At 41.9% G+C, this 21,222-nt stretch overlaps 2 protein-coding genes across 2 annotated transcripts in view; one reads left to right on the top strand and one right to left on the bottom strand.

The window, feature by feature from the left end:
* The window catches only part of LOC127217161 (zinc finger protein 14), an 85,465-nt gene that overhangs the window by 43,439 nt on the left and 20,804 nt on the right, over positions 1–21,222 (top strand). The gene's annotated exons all lie outside the window — the stretch shown is intronic.
* LOC127217273 (zinc finger protein 709) lies at positions 3,151–6,696 on the bottom strand. Its single transcript, XM_051178210.1, has 4 exons — positions 6,638–6,696; positions 5,760–5,886; positions 5,502–5,562; positions 3,151–4,270 (listed from the first exon to the last, which is right to left on the bottom strand). The coding sequence occupies exons 2-4, from the start codon at positions 5,791–5,793 to the stop codon at positions 3,151–3,153; spliced, it is 1,215 nt and encodes a 404-aa protein (XP_051034167.1). The 5' UTR covers positions 5,794–5,886; positions 6,638–6,696.

Genomic DNA, 21,222 nt, shown 5'->3' with positions numbered 1-21,222 from the left:
AGTTCAGCAGTCTGAACTGATGGCAATGAATCAGCTTTTATTAGATGTTCTAGCCACTGAACATTTTAAGTGATTCTGCACATTGACTGATTACATTGAAATGGTTTCCTACAACTTGAGTTCCTCTATCTGCACAAAGTGAACTAGGATAAGCCCCTGTCCTTGGACTTTCCATATATTGGCAGGGATTTTTCTCACTGTGAGATTTTTACATATCCCTAACAACCTGGGAAAACCAAAATACTGTAACCAAGTAACAGCTGCTTCACTACTTTACCAGAATGGGTCACACACTGCTCCCCAAATCCAGCAGAGCACGTCTTCTCCCACATTTGAATGATTTGAACTTTATTTAGATTTTCAAATTAGAACCACTGGGTGGTGGTTCTAAATGTGGCTCCCACAGAGCTAGAAGCAAAAAGTAACACTTGCTAACTTTAATGATATCCTTATTTCGAAGCGAAAGTTCTGCAAGCACTAAACAGTACCTTATGCTTATTATTGTGGTTGTGGTGACATTATCTAAGAATGAAAAATTTAAGTTGTGCTTGTTTTGTTTGTTTTTTCTTAAAATTTTCATGGTACCGTAAAATTCCTTCAAAGGACTTCTGCTTTTACTTTTGCATGAAAATCACCTTAGACTTTTTCAGGGATTTTTGTGAGAGTCGTCAATATTCTCCACTTCCCATTTGTTTCCTAAGATGTCGTCCCACATAATATATAACAAGTGATTAAAAAGTTCTGATATGGAGGTTAGTAAGTTCAATGTGAACTATAACTTGGCTCAATTTATTCACCGCCCTCTTCCATCTATATCACAGAAGAGCATTGATCCAAATAAACACTTTCCTCTAGTTGAATAAGTGACTGATATTCTTACCTATCACATCAGTGACAGACAGTACCCTTAGTTATTCACAGTGAAGTCCCGGCAGGTTTCCAGCATCACATCTCTGTACAGACTCTTCTGGGAGGATCCAGCAAAGCCCACTCTTCCTGCGTGAAGTGCACAGTCACATCCTCAAAGCTTATTGAGACCTAAACAATGCACATACTTGATGGCAGTAGGTTCACTCCACACTGTGGGATCCACACATCTCTTTCAGGACATGAAAGTAACATTCCATATACTAATTACTAATACAGTTAGCCAGAAGGGGAAATACAGAAGTCAAAAAAGCAAGATTAATTATTTAGAGACTTCCCTAAAGCTATGGACTTTGATGGATTAGGCCTTTGCTTTTGTTTTTGCAGGTGGTTTATGTCTATGTGCTGAGTTTTACGGCCTGAGCAGCACTTCCATCATGGAGTCAGTTGTGCTATGTCTGGGAGCCTGTTACAAACAGAAGTATGCAAAATGTCTTTTTCAGGCACACAGTCCTCTGTTGACAAAGCCTAATGATGAGATTCTTGGGAAAATAATTTTTGGGGATGACTGTTTCTAACAGTAGAAGGGAATGTGTTTTCATCCCTGATAGGATGGTTACTATAAAAGACCAGGAACAGAATGGGTCCCCTTTAGGGGATTTTCACAAGCTTCCTCTAGAAATCCCAAACTGAAAAAAAAAAAATCTGTCTGCCTAACTCTGCCTTCCAAGTGCTGATACTATAAGGCATATGTCACCACACCTAGCCACATCACTAGTTGTTAAGTGGAAGGAGACAGGGAGTGGAGTGTCCCCACATAACACCTGACTAAATCTAGGGAGTGTCCCAGTCTCAGACTGGGGAGCCTTCTGTCCATGAAGCTCCTTCCTATCTCAGTAACATACTGATAGTCCAGAAGCTGTTCTTTCAAGGACTCCAGAACATGAAACTATACACTAGAAGCTGTGCTGCCTGTTGTCACAGAAGAAAATGGGGGCAGAAACAGGAGTTGAATTAAGTTTCTCTTGATTTTGAGACCAGCCACTTGAGAAAGCAGCTGCTAACAATTGGCAAACAAGGCTCCTCATCTCCAGCCAGGCAGTCAGTCTTCTGAAATGACTGTTCATTCAGACTCCAGTTTCTTTGATTTTCCAATGCAGCTTATGGATAAAAAGACTATGAGCTATTTGAAGGTGGCTCTGTTGGCTAAAGAGTCACCCAGAAATGGACTGGTGCAGATTCCGTCCCCTTTCTGGGACAACCCTGAAGGACAATAAAGGAAATTTTCACAGTGAGTAAAAATTTGGCCAGTGTACTTCATACTATATTTTCATTAGGACTATTGGACACTTGTATGATCATATATTGGTGTTCATATAGAGTGGCAAAAGTAGTCATTAATGCCAATGTACAGAGCCCATATAACAGCAGCCAGCAGCAGTGGTACTTCACCTGACTTATAAACCCACGGCAGTTATTAAAATAGCAGCTAAAGTGTTTAAGTAACAAAAGCATTCTGAGTGGGGAGGACACTCCTAGTGGCTACTAAATAAAGATCCCAGTGCCAGGTATGGGATACCTGCTGGAATTTGTTGGCCAAGGAGGCACCTGAGATACCACAAACCTTAAGGGTTACTGTCACTGCTCCTAGTTCTATGCCAGAACTAGATGGTAAGACCTTAGTGTTGAAGAGTCCATAGCCACTGGTGAAGCTGCTAAGTGGGGGCTGCTGTGATATAGGATTGCAATGCTCAGTTACAGATGGCCCCACCAAGGCTCAAAATCATTTTAAAAAATGTAAAAGCTACAAAGACTACTAACAATTTCCTTTGCATTGAAACACAGCCTAAAAGAGGGAGGCTGGAGGTGCATACCTTTGATCCCATCACCTGGGAGGCAGGTGGATCTCTGTGAGTTTGAGGCCAGCCTGGTCTACAGAGGGAGTTCCAAGGCAGAAATAGGGAGAAATAAAGAAATGTCTAAAAAAAAAAAAAAAAAAAAAAAAAAAAAAAAAGGAGGCTGGAGACTTGGTAAGTAAACAACTATCAAATTACAGAAAACTAAGCCTTCAAAGATATACAAGGTTATAAAAGCAGCAGTAAACAGCTGCAGAGAGAAGAGACTTTCTGGTAAGTTGAGCTGCCTGCAAAACTGCAGAGCTCTCCAGAGTGGTAGCTCCTGTGATTCAGGCTGGAGGAGCATTTTGAAGATGCAGTTGTCCATGAGTTATCCATGTTTCTAGAAGTAATCCTAATACAACCTAGCTGGACTTTGGTAGAATTATTATTTTCTGGGGCATGTAGACATTTGTTTGTGAGTCCTTTCATGTCTGAAGGCTTTCCCACTTTGTTTACATCCATAAGGTTTTTCTCTAGTATGGGTTGTTTCATGCCTCTGACCATGACAAATAAAGGCTTTACTACATTCTTTACATACAAAGGGTCTGTCTCCAGTATGAATTTTTTCATGTAACTCAAGATTATTGTAACATTCAAAAGATCGGCCACACTGTTTGCATATAAAGGTTCTGTCTTCAGTATGAGTTTGTTCATGTCTCTGCTGATGGCTATTAAGTCTAAAAGCTCTACCACACTGTTTGCATACATAGGGTTTTTCTCCAGTGTGAATTTTTTCATGTACTTGAAGGTCACTATGACGTCTAAAGGCTTTACCACATCGTTTACATTCATGACATTTTTCTTCAGTATGAATTTTTTCATGTACTTGCAAAGCACCAGGAAATATAAATGCTTTCCCACACTGTTTACATTCATAGGGTTTTTCACCAGTATGAATTCTTTCATGTAAGTGAAGGTAACTGTGGTATCTAAAGGCTTTCCCACATTGTTTGCATTTATAGGGTTTTTTCTCAGCATGAATTCTTTCATGTCTTCTAAGTGAACTGTAAGAACTCAGAGCTTTACCACACTGATTACATTCATAACATTTTCCTACAGTGTTAGTGCCTCCATGTGTGCATAGTGAGCTAATATTAATAGAGGTCTTTCCACATTCCTTGTATTGATATAGACTTTTCCCACTATTAGTTTCCTGATGCATTCCCAGTATATTTGGAAAAACAAAATATTTTAAACATATCTCACATTCACATGGCCCATTCACAACATGGGTTCTCATGTACCTTTGGAAGTTTATCAGAGAATCAGAGTTACATTGATTAGTCATGTATTCTTCATGTTCATGTGGATTATATTGAGAGTGAGATGTGGCATGTCTACTAGAGGATGAATGATACCAGGAAGTCTTCCCCCATACACTGTGATCACATGGTGTTAGGCCAGTGGAACTTTTCATGCTCATACTGAGATTTGGTTTCCAAGTCAACTTTTCTCTGTGAGGGTCACCACCTTCATCCTCACAGAAGGTCTGTAACATGTAACTTCTGTAAAGAAAACACAAACCACAACAGAAGACAGGCAATTTAATAATAGTTTTTTTTAACTACTGACTGCTTATTATGTCTCATTTAAAATTCCAAAGATCAGATGAGGTTTATGTCTTTTGCCTGATCTGAGTGGCCAGAGACTAAATGAACTGATGTTCTACATGCTGTCTCTGACGGAGCTTTGATCAAAAGAGTGATATTCATTAGTTCAAGATCGTATAATGTTTCCAAGTGAAACACTCTGTTAACATTAATCAGCATGCTCTCATTTTAGTGCCTATTAACTGTAATTTTGGTAAAAATATTTGAATGGAAAAATTCACACTGTGCCTATTTGTTTAGTTTGCTTATTTGCAAATTTTTGTAGCATATCAAAATTCCTTTAACGACTTCCTGTCGTGGTCATCACTGAAGAACAACAGAATTCTTCAAAACAAATGGCCATGTGTAGGGAGTGAAGGAAGCCCTGAGTGAGTGAAGTGTTGAGTAAATGTGTATTTTGACATTGGCATGGTCTGTTGAGGACTCCAAGACTAATTGGCTCATGGTAAACTGGCAAAGCCATATGGCCCACACTTAAAAAGGATGGTAAAGTTTTCTTTAGGAGCTTGAGTCTGACTGTTTATGAACAACCGATCAATGTGTGTAAAGACTAGCAAGTACAGCTTCCATTTCCCAGGAATTTATAGCCTAAGACCATCCACCTACAGAGATCTCCTGCCCATACTAGCTAACTCTCCCTGTGCTTTAAGAAAGATGTCGAAGTTCCAGGTTGCAGCAATAGCAGAGGCAGAAGCAGTTAGAGAATCCCATCTGATCCCAGCTTCATTGTTATGTGTCTCTGTTCTTTCTTCATTCCTTCTTCACCCCATCCTGAACCCAAGCCACTAGGACTCAGGAGCCATGGGCCACAAAGTTATTAACAACATGAGCAAGCTGAAGCACAGCTGGCTCCAAACATACCAAGTTCATGTGTCCCGATCAGAACACATGGGGCTTTGTGTCCTATGAACAGTAATTCATGGACCTGTTTAAGGTCTCCAGGGATAAGAAAATACTCAAATTCATTATGAAGAGGATGGGTAGACCATCCACACCATACCAAGGCAAAGCCAGAAAAATTCAGTAGCATACTAGCAGCTAGAAAGAAAGCCCGGGCAAGAGAAGCCTGCCCTCTCTCAATATACTTTTATACCTTTAAAAAAGATTCCTTCTGCATGCACATTACCTTAGATTTCTCCCAGGACTTTTATAATGGTCTTCAATGTTCTGGTCTTCCCATTTGTATCCTAAAAGGTAGCCCCAGAAGATTTAAGGTAAGTTAGAAATTACTAAAAAATTAGTTTCTTGCTCTGGCTAACATTGAAACCTTGTCTGATATATTTAACATAATCTGCCTTTTACTAGTCCAAACCACAGAAGAGCATTGATACCAAGAGACACTTGCTCCCTAATTTACAGAGTGATGGTAAGATGATGTCCTCACCTATCGAAGCGAGGTTCCTGCAGGTTTCCAGCATCACATCTCTGTACAGACTCTTCTAGGAAGGATCCAGCAAAGCCCACTCTTCCTGGGTGAAGTGCACAGCCACATCCTCAAAGCTCACTGAGGCCTAAACATTGCACATTCTTGATTGACAATAGGTTCACTCCACACTGTGGGATCCACACATCTCTTCCATGACACAGAAGTTGTATGCAAACACTGAGGAATGTGGAAGGAAGCAGCCCTGTAGTAGCACTCCTTTCATTACTGGGCCCAGGGCTTAGAATGTGCTGCTGCTCTGCCCCAATTCTCTTCCTACAGTGCATTTCTACTTCCTGTCTCAGAGCCCTCCCACCTGATAGAACAGTGTTAACATTAGCATGCAAGCATCTGCTTGTTCTTAGAAATCCCTGGTAGCAATGTTTAAATTAAAAAATATATTTTTTTTCCTGCTCCACGTTTCTCCGTCCTATCCAACCCTGGGGCGGTCCCTCTCCCAGAACAATCACAGGCTCACTCTGAAGCACACATGCAGCGTTGCGGGTACATTAGATGCAAGCTGTCACAGTCCACACTCAGAGAAACGCGCAAGGCCCAAGGACGGGTATCCGCAGACAGACTCAGGCAGGCGCCTCATGGGGTCAGCGATTCCGCTCAGACTGGTGTTCTCGGTTCCCCAGAGCGCGGCCCTCCCGTCACCGGCCCTCCCGTCACCTGCCCGGGGCTTGCGACTTTGCCTTTTTAACGCCGTGAAGCCCAACTTTCCAGGACGTTGGTCCTTCCACTCCCCCAGCCCTGGGAGGGCCCAGCACACCGGCTCCTGCGGCTCAGCCAGTCGCTTCTCGCTGCCATCTGGGGGACCCTGGCCTTGCGCTCACCATGGCACAGCTGCCAAGCTCGCCTCACAGCTCGGAGGAAGGAGCTCACAGTGAAGAGCTTTGAACCCTCTGCACCTCCCTCCCCTGCTCACCCCAAAGCACATCTAGACTGCTGGAAGGAGCCCGCCTCCCGTCGCTCCTGATTGGACGGTCCTTCTGGAGGTCCTGATTGGTAGCTCCGTATAGAGAGTGACAGGCTGGGTGACAAAAGAGGATCCCACAATAGGAGCCACACTGAATTGAGACAAACAACATAGCCTTTCCAGGACCATTTTGTGTCCTAGGAGACCTAGCTCAGCCCAGGAAAGATTTGCAGTTGGGATCATGTAGATCTGACAGATCATGTGAAGTAGGGACTAGGGCTTCTCTCCTGTCTCTAGATTAAGGCAGTTATCCCTCATGGGGGATGTGGCCGCAAGGTCCTTTTGTGCACCAGGGATACATCCTGGCTCCACTGTCTGAGGTCCCTTAGACTGTTCAGGACTTCTGGCTGAGACCCATATTCAGGGGGGCCTGAGTCTGTCCCATGCTGGCTTCCCAGCTATCCGTCTGGTGGCCCGTTAGCTCCTCCTTGTTTAGGTCAGCTTTCTATGTGTTTCTGCGACCTGGTCTTGTCCTCTCTCTCTGCATCTGGATTCTAGTTCAACTCAAAGTATTTAGTTATGGGTGTTTGCTTCGGTTTCCAACAGGTATTAGATGAGGGCTCCATGATGGTGGATAAGTTAGTTGTTGATCTCATTATCAGGGAAGGGCATTTATGGTAGACTTTCCACTGTTGCTCAAAATGTTAGTTGGAGTCAGTCTTGTAGGTCTCTAGACCTTTCTTTAGGTTCAAATGGCTCCCTCTTTTATGTTCTCTCTCTCTTTCTATCTCTCTCTTCTATTCCTATCCTGACTCAATCTTCCTAGTCGCACGTGCTTTCCTCTCCTCCACTTCTCTTTCTCCTACTTCTCTCTCCATTCACTACCTCCCCCCACCTCCCATGTGCTCTGGGGGACTTGTTCCTTCCCCCTTCTGTGAGGGACTTTATGTGAATCTATTAGAATACACCTTGTATCCTAGTGTGAATTATAGGCTGGTGATCCTTTGCTCTAGGTCTAAAATCCATATATAAGCGAGTACATACCATGTTCCTCTTTTTGTGACTGGGTTACCTCATTCAGGATGGTTTCTTCAAGTGCCATCCACTTGCCTGCGAATTTCAAGATTCCATTATTTTTTTTCTGCTGAGTAGTATTCCAATGTGTAGATGTGCCACATCTTCTTTATCCATTCTTCAGTTGAGGGCATCTAGGTTGCTTCCAGGTTCTTGCTATTACAAATAGTGCTGCTATGAATATAGTTGAACGGATGTCTTTGTTGCATGGGTGTGGATCATTTGGGTATATGCCTAAGAGGGGGATTGCCAGGTCCTGTGGTAAACTAATTCCCATTTTACCGAGGAACCGCCTTACTTTTCTCCAAAATGGCTGTATGAGTTTGCACTCCCACCATCAGTGGAGGAGTGTTCCCCTTTCTCCACATCCTCTCCAGCATAAGTTGTCATTGGTGTTTCTAAATTTAGCCATTCTGGCAGGAGTATGATGGTATCTCAAAGTTGTTTTGATTGGCATTTCCCTGATAGCTAAGGATGTTGAGCACTTTCTTAAGTGTCGTTCAGTCTTTTTGGTTTCCTCTATTGATAATTCTTTCTTCAGTTCTGTACCCCATTTTTAATAGGGTTATTTGGTGTTTTGTTGACTAGTTTCTTGAGTTCTTTGTATATTTTGGAGATCAGCCCTTTGTCAGATATAGGATTGGTGAAAATCTTTTCCCAGTCTGTGGGCTGCCATCTGGTTTTGTCAACTGTGTCCTTTGCCTTACAGAAGCTTCTAAGTTTGAGGAGGTCCCATTTATTAATTGTTGATCTCAGTGTCTGTGATACTGGAGTTATGCTCAGGAACCAGTCTCCTATACCAATTTGTTCAAGGGTACCTCCCACTTTCTCTTCTAAGAGGTTTAGTGTGGCTGGAATGATGTTGAGGTCTTTGATCCATTTGGACTTGAGTTTTGTGCATGGCGACAGACGTGGGTCTATCTGCAGTCTTCTACACACCCTCATCCAATTGTGCCAGCACCATTTGTTGAAGATGCTGTCCTCATCCCATTGTATTCTTTTAGCTGCTTTGTCGAAAATCAGGTGTTCATAGGTGTGTGGGTTAATATCAGGATTTTCGATTCAATTCCATTGGTCTACCTGTCTATTTTTGTGCCAATACCAGGCTGTTTTCAGAACTATAGCTCTGTAGTAGAGCTTAAAGTCAGGGATGGTTGTTGTTCTTTTGCTATCGTTTTGCCTAAGAAACACAAACATGAGACTCAGCGCCCACGTGGAGTTTATTGAGGGAAGGGAGAGAAAGGGGTGTAGCTGGTGGCCAAGTGAAAGCAGGGGAGAGAGAGAGTGTGTAGAGAGAAAAAGCAAGAGAGAGGGGGCCATAGAGCAAGAGAGGGGGGGCGCGCTTGCTTTAAAAGGGGGATTGTGCATGTGTTACTGAGTCCTCTGTCAGCCAGGTAAAGCTTGAGCAGCCAGGTAAGGCCTGACATAGTGATGACATGGCCATGAGCATCCCACCCATCATCGGGGGCAGGGTCAGCAGGCTGCTGGTTCCCAACAATGGTGATGCCTCCTGAAGTTCTTTTATTGTACAGGGTTGTTTTGGCTATCCTGGTTCTTTCTGTAGGGCTGGATTTGTAGATAGTTATTGTGAAAATCTGGCCGTGTCATTAAATATCTTGTTTTTCCATCTATAGTGATTGAGAGTTTTGGTGGGTATAGTAGCCTGTGCTGGTATCTGTGGACTTTAGTAGTTGTAGAACATCTATCCAGGACCTTCTGGCCTTAAGCCTTAAGAGTTTCCATGGAGAAGTCAGGTGTAATTTTGATAGGTCTACCTTTATATGTTACCTGTCCTTTTTCCTTCACTGCTCTTAATATTCCTTCTTTATTCTGTATGTTAGGTGTTTTGATTATTATGTGTGAAGGGGTCTTTTTTCTTTGATCCAGTCTATTTGGTGTTCAGTATGCTTCTTGTACTTTCATGGGCATGTCCTTCTTCAGATTGGGAAAGTTTTCCTCAATGATTGTGTTGAATATATTTTCAGCACCTTTGCGCTGGGCTTCCTCACCTTCCTCTATGCATATTATTCTTACGTTTGGTCTTTTCACGGTGTCCCACATTTCCTGGATTTTTTTTTTTGCATTTCATTAACTTTTTTAAAATTTATTATTTTACATGTCGATTCCAGTTCCCTTTCCCTCCCTCCCTTCCTCCCTCCCTTTAACCCTCTGCCCCCTCACATGCACCCTGACCACCTTCCCCTCCCATCCCCCACCCCAATTCCACATGTAGGGGAATGCCATCCAGGTGGGTTCATGTAGATCTGTCAAGTCATTTGAAGTAGGGACTAGGGCTTCTCTCCTGTCTCTAGGTTAAGGCAGTTATCCCTCATGGGGGATGTGTTCGCAAGGTCCCTTTGTGCACCAGGGATACATCCTGGTTCCATTGTCTGAGGTCCCTTAGACTGTTCAGTCCTTCTGGCTGAGACCCATATTCAGGGGGGCCTGAGTCCGTCCCATGCTGGCTTCCCAACTATCAGTCTGGATGCCCGTTAGCTCCTCCTTGTTCAGGTCAGCTGTCTCTATGTGTTTCTGCAACCTGGTCTTATCCTCTCCATCTGCATCTGGGTTCTAGTTCGACTCAGTGTTTAGGTATGGGTGTTTGCTTCTGTTTCCAACAGGTATTAGATGAGGGCTCTATGTATAAGTTAGTTGTTGATCTCACTATCCGGGAAGGGCATTTATGGTAGCCTTTCCAGGGATGCTCAAATTGTTTCCTGCATGTTTTGTGTTAAGGATTTGTTGGATTTATGATTTTCTTTGGTTAATAAATCTATTTCCTCTAGTTTATCTTCCTTACCTGAGATTCTCTCTTCCATCTCTTGAATTCTGTTGGTTATGCTTGTGTCTGTAGTTCCCGATCTTTTGCCCAGGTTTTTTATTTCCAGCATTCCTTCGGTTTGTGTTTTCTTTATTGTCTCTATTTTAGTTTTCAAGACTTGAACTGTTTCCTTCATCTGTTTGTTTTTTCTTGGCTTTCTGTACTTTCTTTACTTTCCTTAAGAAATTTGTTCATTTCTTCCCATTTTTTTGTTTGTTTTTTCTTCCATTTCTTTAAGGGATTTTCTCACATCTTCTTTGAGGGCCTCTATCATTTTTTTGATGAGAATTTTTAAGTGGTTCTCTTCTGCTTCATCTGCTTTGGTGTGTTCCGGTCTAGTTGGTGTAGATCCCCTAGATTGTGGTGGTGTCATGCTTGTCTTTCTGTTGTTAGGTGTTTTCTTGTATTGCCGTCTTCCCATAGCATCTTCCAGTAGGTGTTGGTGGGGTCTCTCCCTCTCTCTATGGTACTACCCGGTGTGCTTAGGTGGGTCAGAGGTTTGATGTCTGTAGCTCTGGGTGGTTCAAGCTCTCTAGGAGGTCTCTCCACAGGCACTGGCCTGGCCATGAGTGTCAAAGTTCAGGCTCCCGCAGAAGACTGGCAATGGGAGTCAAAGATCTTGAAGGCTGGGACTCAGGATGTTCCTTAAGCTGATAGACAGATATAGCCTGGGCCTGGCACTCTCCAGCTGAGGCCTTTTTGGCAGAGGCCCTGCTATGAGGGTCAAGGATCCAGTCTGCAGGAATTCAGAGTGGCCCTGAATAGGCAGATCTCTTGGAGGGGCCTGGGACTCCAGTAGAGGACCAGCGGTGGCGGCCAGAGACCAGGCAGGTGGAATTACGGGTGGTCCCACGTGGATAGGCAGGTTTAGTGTGCTCAGAGCAGCTCCAAGAAGTTCCCTGAAGGTGACTGGATTGTTGGCTCCACCCTCTGTCCCAGTGCTCAACCAGAGCAGTGGACAGTGCACAGGGTAGGCCACAGGGTCTGGCATGGCAGAGATGTATTTGAGATGAATAGGCATTCTTCAAATATTTCAAAGACCTACAGAATATGACATTTAAAATGGTTTAGGTTTTTTTTTGATAGTGAGACATAACTGCTCCTGGCAATACTACTTGGGTCAGAAAGGAAGATGGACATTCAAGAAACATGTTCTGGAATTTGCTTTCAATATGGCAAGACTAGCCATTTGGGCAAGATACTGCTCTTGTCTGGACTGTTCGACTTCATGCTATATAAACTGAACATGCAGGAGCCACAGGAAAGTGACTGCTGATACATGGTGGACATTGCTATAGGGTTACTACTTCATGGAAGAGTCTGCCAGACAGTCTGCAGGACACATAAAAGTGACTGACAAACTGTCAAATCAGGTGGATAGTTTAAAGTTTCTTGCTTTGCTGAGTAGTCTGCCAGACACACTATGGCCTATAGGCTGAAGATGGAACATTACAGAAGAACTTTGGGTGACTGACCAGGCAGTGAATTGTGTCTGTCATTTCTAGAGTTATATATTACCCTTCTGTGGCCTTTGATGGAGTTGAAGACAGATAGTTATGGTTATAGTTTTCCTTAGTTAGGCTTAAATATAAGTTACATATAGGACTTTAGACTCACAAAGATAGGATAGATGATAGAATATTTTCTTTAAGTCTAACTAAATGTTAATGGACTAAATATTGTTAAGTGTGATTCTTATTTGATAAGTGTTGTGTTATATATTTTGCTTTGTTAAGGTTAAAACCTTTCTTTATATGTTAGACAGAAAAGAGGAGATGATGGTAGATGTCATTCTGTAAATATGTTTCTCTTACAACAAAGCACTGGTGGCCAATAGGAAAGGAAGATAGGTGGGACTAGGAGACAAGGAGGATTCTGGAAGTAGTAGGGAGGAGATCCAAGATGGAGGATGGAGAGAGAAGAATGCCAGACCCTCTCTCCGGTAAGATAAGACCACGGGGTAGTACTTAGATGAATAGAAATGGGTTAATATTTAAGACAGAGCTAGCCGATAAGAAACAAGTAACTGGCCTATGCTTTATATCTAATATAATGCCTCTGTGTATTATTTGGGGCTGGTATGGTGGTGGGACCTGAATGGCAGGGAAAAATACTCATAATATTGGGCATCACTACACTTCCTGGTCTACTGCCCACAATTCACATAGCTTGTCTTTTGGGCCAAATTCACTCCAGGTCTTTCCTTTGCAGGCATCACACAGTTCTTGCAGCAGAAAACATAATGGGGTTTTCTCTGAAATTAGGTTTCACCTTCACAGTTTCATTCTGTGTCCTCTTAGGGCCTCGATTTAGGGAATCCAATTGTGAATCTCATTTCTGGAACCTTGCTAAAAGACTCTACAACTCAATAACTCTTGTATTTTGCATGCCTACAAACCCAGAACAATGTTGTCAAGTTCTGATGCCAGCTTGAGACATAATGCAGCCATCTTGATCAGCAATATTTACAATACCACTTTCTCTTAAGGCTGTCCTTTTTTTGAGAAAGATTTTTTAAAAATTTGTTATTGTGTGGGGTCTTGTGTTCAGGGTACCTTTCTATTGCCATAATGCAGAAAACTAAGTTACTTTGTAATGATGACAACATCCTTGACAATTACAGCTGTTGTCTTGGCAGTTGCTGTGCTTTCAAGCTCAGATTCACCTCTTCCCCAAATGGTACACATTGCCATGTCTTTCTGCTCCCTTTGGTACTTTCTCACTATAAAACTGAAAATAAGAAAATTGACAAGAGTGGACTGGAAAGATGGCTCAGTGGTTAAGAGCACTGGCTGCTCTTTCAGAGGACCTTGATTCAAATTCCCACAGCCACATGGTGGCTTATAACCATCTATTAATTGGGTCTGATGCCTTCTTCTGGCATGTAGGCATATATGCAGATAGAGTACTCATACATAAAATGCACAAATAAATAAATCTTAAAAAAAATAAAAATGCCTGAAGCCTGTAAGGTGTATGGTTTTTCTGCCCGCCGCTGGTCTTGTCCCGCTGCCATGCCAGCCCCAAATAACGCACAGAGACTCTGTATTTGATACAATGCTGTTGGCCCGGTTACATGTTTCTTATCGGCTAGCTCTGCCTTAATTATTAACCCATTTCTACGTATTTCCACGTGGTCTTACCAGCAAGAGGCGGCTGGCGGTTCTAGTCTCTCCAGACTCTCCATCTTGACTCCTGTTTACCACTTCCTATTTCCTTCTTGTCTCCTAGTCCCTCTTATCTTCCTTTCCTATTGGCCAACAGTGCTTTATTATTAACAAGTATGAGAAACATATACAGAATGACATCTCCCATCATCTCCTCTTTTCTGTTTAAATAAAAGGAAGGGTTTTAACCTTAACATAGCAAAATATATCACACAACAGTTATCAAATAAGAATCACAGGGAATACTATTTTGTCCGTTAACATTTATCAAGATTTAAGAAAATATTTTATCATCTATTTTATCTTTGTGAGTCTAAATCCTATATGTAACTTATCTTTAATCCTAACTAAGGAAAACTATAACCATAACTATTTGTCTTCAACTCCTTCAAAGACCATAGAAGGATAGTATATAAACTCTAGAAATGACTGAGACAACTCACTGCCTAGTCACCCGAAGTTTTTTTATAATCTTCCATCTTCAGCCCATAGGCCATAGTGTGTTTGGCAGACTCTTCAGCAAAGCAGGAAAGTTTAAACTGTCTTCTTGTATTGGCAGTTTGTCAGTCACTTTTTTTTGTGTCCTGCAGACTGTCTCGCAGACTCTTCTATGAAGCAGGATCTCTGTAGCAATGTCCATCTTGAATCAGCAGTCACTTTTCGTTGGGTCCTGCATGTTCAGTTTATACAGCATAAAGTCAAGCAGTCCAGAGAAGAGCAGTATCTTGTCCAAATGGCTAGTCTTGCCATATTGGAAGCAAACTCCAAAACGAGTTTCTTCAATGTCCATCTTCCTTTCTGGTGCAGGTGGTATTGCCAAGAGCAATTATGTCTCACTGTCACAAAAAACCCTAAACCATTTTTAATGCCATATTCTGTAGGTCTTTGAAATATTTGAAGAATGCCTATTTATCTCAAATACATGTCTGTATATCTAGAAATCTTAACTAACTTAACTATAAGATTTGACTATCATAGGTACTATCTAAAATCTATACTAAATTATACATTACATTTTTAAATGAGCTATATAAACAAGAAGAGAAATATACATATCACAACATTGACCTTAAATTGTATCAATAAATGAAAATCCATTCCAAAACAAAGTATTCATATCTATACCATAATCCCCTTTTTAACTTTAAAAAGAGATTGGTTGTGGTCATTAACCATTTATAACCAACCCCATTTAAATGAAAACAAACATTTATAAACAATATTTGGGAATTTGGGCGTAGTTCTTTCCCTTTTTTAAGCTTTTGTTAAATTTTAAGTGTAAGTTCTTACTAGCCACTTGGGCGCCATTTGTAAGGTGTATGGTTTTTCTGCCCGCCGCTGGTCTTGTCCCGCCGCCATGCCAGCCCCAAATAACGCACAGAGACTCTGTATTTGATACAATGCTGTTGGCCCGGTTACATGTTTCTTATCGGCTAGCTCTGCCTTAATTATTAACCCATTTCTATGTATTTCCATGTGGTCTTACCAGCGAGAGGCAGCTGGCGGTTCTAGTCTCTCCAGGATCTCCATCTTGACTCCTGTTTACCACTTCCTATTTCCTCCTTGTCTCCTAGTCCCTCCTATCTTCCTTTCCTATTGGTCAACAGTGATTTATTATTAACCAGTATGAGAAACATATACAGAATGACATCTCCCATCAGAGGCCTGTCCAGAATCTGCCAGCATCCTGGTCCCACTTCCAAGGAGGTAAGTTTGGGCTTGTTTTTGGCTGGACTTTCGGGGCCCTGCTTGGAGCCTTCTGATTGTGGCTGAAGGCTCTGCCCCCCCATGTAAGAATAAGAGATATGAAACTTTTATGATGCGTAAGAAAGAGTACCTTACTGAATTGTAGCTGGTGTGGGATGCTATTTCCAGTGGACGGGTGGATGAAATTGGACTTTTGGTTCGGAATCAGGATCCCCAAGCATCTCTGGCCACCCGCCAGCAGGAAGTGGGGGAATTTTCGAGGAGAGCCTGACTGAGTTTGAACATCCCAACACAGATGAAGCAGAAGAGAATGACTCTAAAAACAACTTCAGGAAGATGATAGGAACCAAGAAAGAGGAAATGAGAAGAGGGGGGGGGGTGTTCCATGTGAGGGTACCAAGGTAAGGATCATGTGGGAGAGCATAGCAGGTTCCATAGCAGGTGAGGGTGACCAAGGCAGAGGGAATAACATGCCAGGCAGACAGAAGTTGAGTGAGAAGTTTATTTAGAAAATGGAGTGAGGGGGAAGGGGAAAGAGAAATAAAGACACCGGGAACAGAAAAGAAGAAGGGAGAGAGAGAGAGAGAGAGAGAGAGAGAGAGAGAGAGAGAGAGAGAGAGGAGGAGGAGGAGAGCAAGAGCAAAAGAGAGCATAAGTGGGCGGGGTCTGTCTTTTAAAGGGGCCCTTTACACCTGCCTGCATACTAGTACTCATGGAACCCTGGGATAACCAGAGCACTGCCTGAGTGCATTCTTGAATCCTTACACTGGGGACTACATGCAGGGGAGCCTGTCCTGGCTGACCAGCCTATCCAGAGTCTGCTAGTGCCCTAGTCCCAATTTCACCCACTGGAAGAGAAGAGCCATCAGAGTTTGGACCTGCTTGCACCCACCGCCAGATAATGTTGGTCCCATACCCACCAGGAGAGGGAAAGACCCCCACCGGAATGCACTGAAAGAAGGAATGGGTAGACTAAAGTATAAGAACACAGTCAACAACAGAAAGATCATTATGACACCCTGAGACACCAGCAAGATTTGAACATCCCAACACAAACGAAGCAGAAGAAAAGACAAACCAAAAATTGCAAGAAATAATTCAAACAGTGCAAGGTTTGAATGTTGGAATAGAGACAAAAACAAACAAACAAACAAATGAACAAACAAACCACAGTCTGAGGGAATGCTGGAAATAGAAAAGCTGGGTAAACAATCTGGAACTACAGATGCAAGCATAACCAACAGAATACAAGAGATGGAAGAGAGAATCTCAGGTGTTGAAGATACACTAGGAGAAATAGATTCACTGACCAAAGAAAATCTTAAGTCCAACAAATTCCTGACACAAAATATCCAGGAAAATGGGACGCTGTGAAAAGGTCAAAAGGAAGAATAATTGGATAGAAGAAGGTAAAGAAACCCAACTCAAAGGTTCAGAAAATATATTCAACAAAATCATAGAAGAAAACTTTCCCAATCTAAAGAAAGACATGCCAATGAAAGTAAAAGAAGCTTACAGAACATCAAATAGAGTGGACCACGAAAAAGTCCCCTTGCCACATAATAATAATAAAAACACCAAACATGCAGAATAAAGAAAGAATATTAAGAGCAGCAAAGGAAAAAAAGTACAAGTAACATATGAAGGCAAACATATCAGAATTACACCTGATGTCTCAATATTAATGGTCTTAACTCACCTATAAAAAGACACACACTCACAGAATGGATACAAAGACAGAATCTATCCTTCTGCTACAAACAAGAAACACACCTCAACGTCAAAGACAGATGTTACCTCAGGGTTAAGGGATGGTAAAAGATTTTCCATTCAAATAGACCCAAGAAACAAGCAGGTATAGCAATCCTAATATCTAACAAATTAGACTTTAAAATCAATCAAAAGAGATGAAGAAGGTCTTTCTTAATCATCATAGGAGAAATCCATCAAGATGAAATGTCAATTCTGAATGTCTATAACTCAAATACAAAGGCACCCAAATTTGTAAAAGAAACATTACTAAAACTTCACTCACTTATAGTCTGAGATTTCAACACCCTACTCTTAACACTAGACAGGTCCACCAGTGAGAAACTTAACAAAGAAACAAAGGAACTAATAGAAGTTATGATCCAATGGAGTTTAACTGATATTTATAGAACATTCCATCCAAACACAAAAGAATATACCTTCCTCTCATCTCCACATGGAACCTTCTCTAAAATCGACCACATACTCCATAATATAGCAAACCTCAATAGGTACAAAAAAATTTTAATAACACCCTGTGCCTTAAAGGTAGAATTCAACAACAACACAAATTGCAGAAACCCTACAAACTCATGGAAATTAAACCATGACTAAGTAGGCTTCATCCCAGGATGCAGGAATAGTTCAACATACTAAAGTCTATCAATGTGATCTACCATACTGAAAAAGAAAAATTATATAATCATCTCATTAGATGCTGAAAAAGCCTTGGACAAAATCCAACACCTTTTATGATAAAGGTCTTGGGAGAGATCAAGGATAACAGGAACATAACAACATAATAAAAGCAATATATAGCAAACCAACAGCCAATATCAAGCTTAAGGCAATTCCTCTAAAATCAGGAATAAGGCAAGGCTACCTACTCTCTCCTTATCTCTTCAATGTTGTACTTGAAGTTCTAGCTAGACCAATAAAACAACAAAGGGAGATCAAGGGGTACAAATTGGAAAGGAAGAAATCAAATTGTCACTATTTTCAGATGATATGATAGTTTATATAAGTGACCTGAAACTCTATCGGGGAACCCCTACAGCTACTAAACACATTCAGCAAACAATTTAAACTTGAAAAATATCAGTAGCTCTATTATATACAGATGGATAAAGGGGCTGAGAAAAAAATTAGAGAAACATCACCCTTTACAATAGCCACAAACAACATAAAGTGTCTTGGGGTAATGCTAACCAAACAAGTGAAAGACTGTGTCTTTAAAGAAAGAAATAAAGAAGATACCAGAAAAATGGAAAGATCTCCCATGCTTCTGGATAGGTAGGATAAATATAGTAAAAATGGCAAATTTGCCAAAAGCAATTTACAGATTCAATGCAATCCCCATCAAAATCTCAGCACAATTCTTCACTGACCTTGAAAGGTCAACTTTAAATGGAAAAACAAAAGACCCAGGATAGCCAAATCAACCCCATACAATAAAAGAACTTCAAGAGGCATAACCATCCTAGACTTCAAGCTCTACTATAGAGCTATATTCCTGAAAACAGCTTGGTATTGGCACAAAAATAGACAGGCTCTAGCCAATGAAACATGAACACAAGACTCAACACGTCCACATGGAGTTTATTGGTGGAGAGAAGAGATGGGGGGTAGCTGGTGGCCAACTGAAGGCAGGAGAGAAAGAGAGATAGAGAAAGAGAGAGAGAAGGAGAGGGAGAGAGAGAGGTGTAGGGTGCTTTTTTAAAAAGAGAAACCCACCCATGCATAACTGAGTCCCTACGCAGCCCTGTACCAAGTGACATAGCGATTACGTGGCCATTCGTGTCCCACCCATCGTTAGAGGGCAGGGTCAGCAGAAAGCCAGTTCCCAACACCTAGGAACACTTGATTTTTGACAAAACAGCTAAAATTATACAATGGAAGTAGGAAAGCATCTTCAATAAATGGTGCTGGCACAACTGGATGATGGTGTGTAGCAGACTGCAGATAGACTGATGTCTGTGGTAATGCACAAAACTCAAGTCCAAATGGATCAAAGACCTCAACATAAATCTTGCCACACTGACCCTCTTAGAAGAGAAAGTGGGAGGTATCCTTGAACATATTGGTACAGGAGACCGCTTTCTGAACATAACTCCAGTAGCACAGACACTGAGATTGACAATTAATAAATGGGACCTGCTCAAACTGAGAAGCTTCAGTAAGGCACACAATTAACAAGACCAAACAGCTGCCCACAGACTGGGCAAAGATCTTCACCAATCCTACATCTGACAGAGGGCTGATTTCCAAAATATACAGAGAACTCAAGAAACTAGTCACCAAAACACCAAATAACCCTATTAAAAAATGGGGGTACAGAACTAAAGAGAGAATTCTCAATAGAGGAATCCAAAATGGCTGAAAGATACTTAAGAAAGTGCCATGAGAGAAATGCAAATCAAGGTAACGCTGAGATACCATCTTACTCCTGTCGGAATGGCTAAAATTAAAAATACCAATGACAGTTTATCCTGGAGAGGATGTGGAAAAAGGAGAACACTCTACTGCTGGTGGGAGTGCAAACTTGTATAGCCATTTTGGAGATCAGTATGGCGGTTCTTCAGGAACATAGGAGTCAGTATACCACAGGACCAGGCAATTCCACTCTTAGGCATATACCAAATGATACACATCCATGCAACGGAGACATATCTGTTCAACTATGTTCATAGCAGCATTATTTGTAATAGCAAGAACTTGGAAGCAACCTAGATGCCCCTCAGCTGAAGAATGGATAAAGAAGATGTCATACATTTACACAATAGAATACTACTCAGTGGAAAAAAACCAATGGAATCTTGAAATTCCTAGGCAAATGGATGGAACTTGAAGAAATCATTCTGATTGAGGTAACCCAGTCACAGTCACAAAAAGAGGAACATGGTATGTACTCACTCGTATATGTATTTTAGACATAGAACAAAGGATCACTGGCCTATAATTCACACTGCCAGAGAAACTAGGATACAAGGAGGAATCTACGAGATTCATACAAGGTCCTTTACAGAAGGAGAAAGAAACAAGGTCTCCTGAGCAATTGGAAGCAGGGTTGGAGTAGTGAGTGGAGAGGGACTTAGGAGAAAGAGAACGGGAGGAGAGGAGAATATGTGGAACCAAAAATATCGAGTTGAGGGATGAATAGAGGAGATCAAAAAATGATATACCATAATAGAGGGAGTCATTATAGGTTTGAAGAGAAAACTCACTCTAGAAAAATGTTCAGAGACCTACAAGGATGACTTCAACTAACAGTCTGAACAACAGTGGAAAGACTACCTTAAATGCCCTTCCCTGATAATGAGATTGATGACTAACTTATATGCCATCATAGAGCCTTCATCTAGTAGCTGATGGAAACAGGGGCAGACACCCACAACTAAACCCTGAGCCAAACTCCTGGAATCTATTTACAGAGAGGGAGAAGTGATAAGAAAAGGGGTCAAGACCAGGCTACAGAAACCCACAGAGACAGCTGGCCTGAACAAGGGGGGAGCTCATGGACCCCCAGACTGATAGCTGGGAAACCAGCATTGGACCGATTCAGACCCCCTGAATGTGGGTCAGATAGAAGGCCTGGGCAGTCTAAGGGACCTCTGACAGTGGAACCAGGATGTATCCCAGGTGCACAAAAGGACTTTGGGAGCACATTCCCCATGAAGGGATACTCCCTTAGCCTAGAGGCAGGAGGGAGTGCCTAGACCCTTCTTCAAATGACTTGACAGATTTTGGTGATCCCTCCAGGAGGAGGGCATCACCCTCTCTGTGAAGTGTGAGGGGAAAGGGTGGGGAAGGGGGTGGTGTTGGTGGCATTGGAGGATGGGGGAGGGAGATGTGATCGATATGTAAAATAAGAAAAATTATATATCTACACACACACACACACACACACACACACACACACACACACACACACACGTATAGGCAAGTTCAATCCAAGAACACAGAGAAATCATTCACCATGACTAA

The sequence above is a fragment of the Phodopus roborovskii genome, unplaced genomic scaffold (genome assembly GCF_943737965.1).
Source record: "Phodopus roborovskii unplaced genomic scaffold, PHOROB, whole genome shotgun sequence".
Lineage (NCBI taxonomy): Eukaryota > Metazoa > Chordata > Mammalia > Rodentia > Cricetidae > Phodopus > Phodopus roborovskii.
Note: the sequence above shows the minus strand (reverse complement) of the source record. Positions and strands in the feature narration are given on the sequence as shown.

What these genes read in the sequence shown, in the direction of transcription:
- LOC127217273 (XM_051178210.1), bottom strand. Translation starts at nt 5,793, where the DNA reads ATGCTGGAAACCTGCAGGAACCTCGCTTCGATAG. An exon ending in CAGGAACCTCGCTTCGATAG is followed by an intron (nt 5,563 to 5,759) that starts GTGAGGACATCA and finishes GCTACCTTTTAG; the next exon opens with GATACAAATGGGAAGACCAG. An exon ending in AGTCCTGGGAGAAATCTAAG is followed by an intron (nt 4,271 to 5,501) that starts GTAATGTGCATG and finishes TTTTCTTTACAG; the next exon opens with AAGTTACATGTTACAGACCT.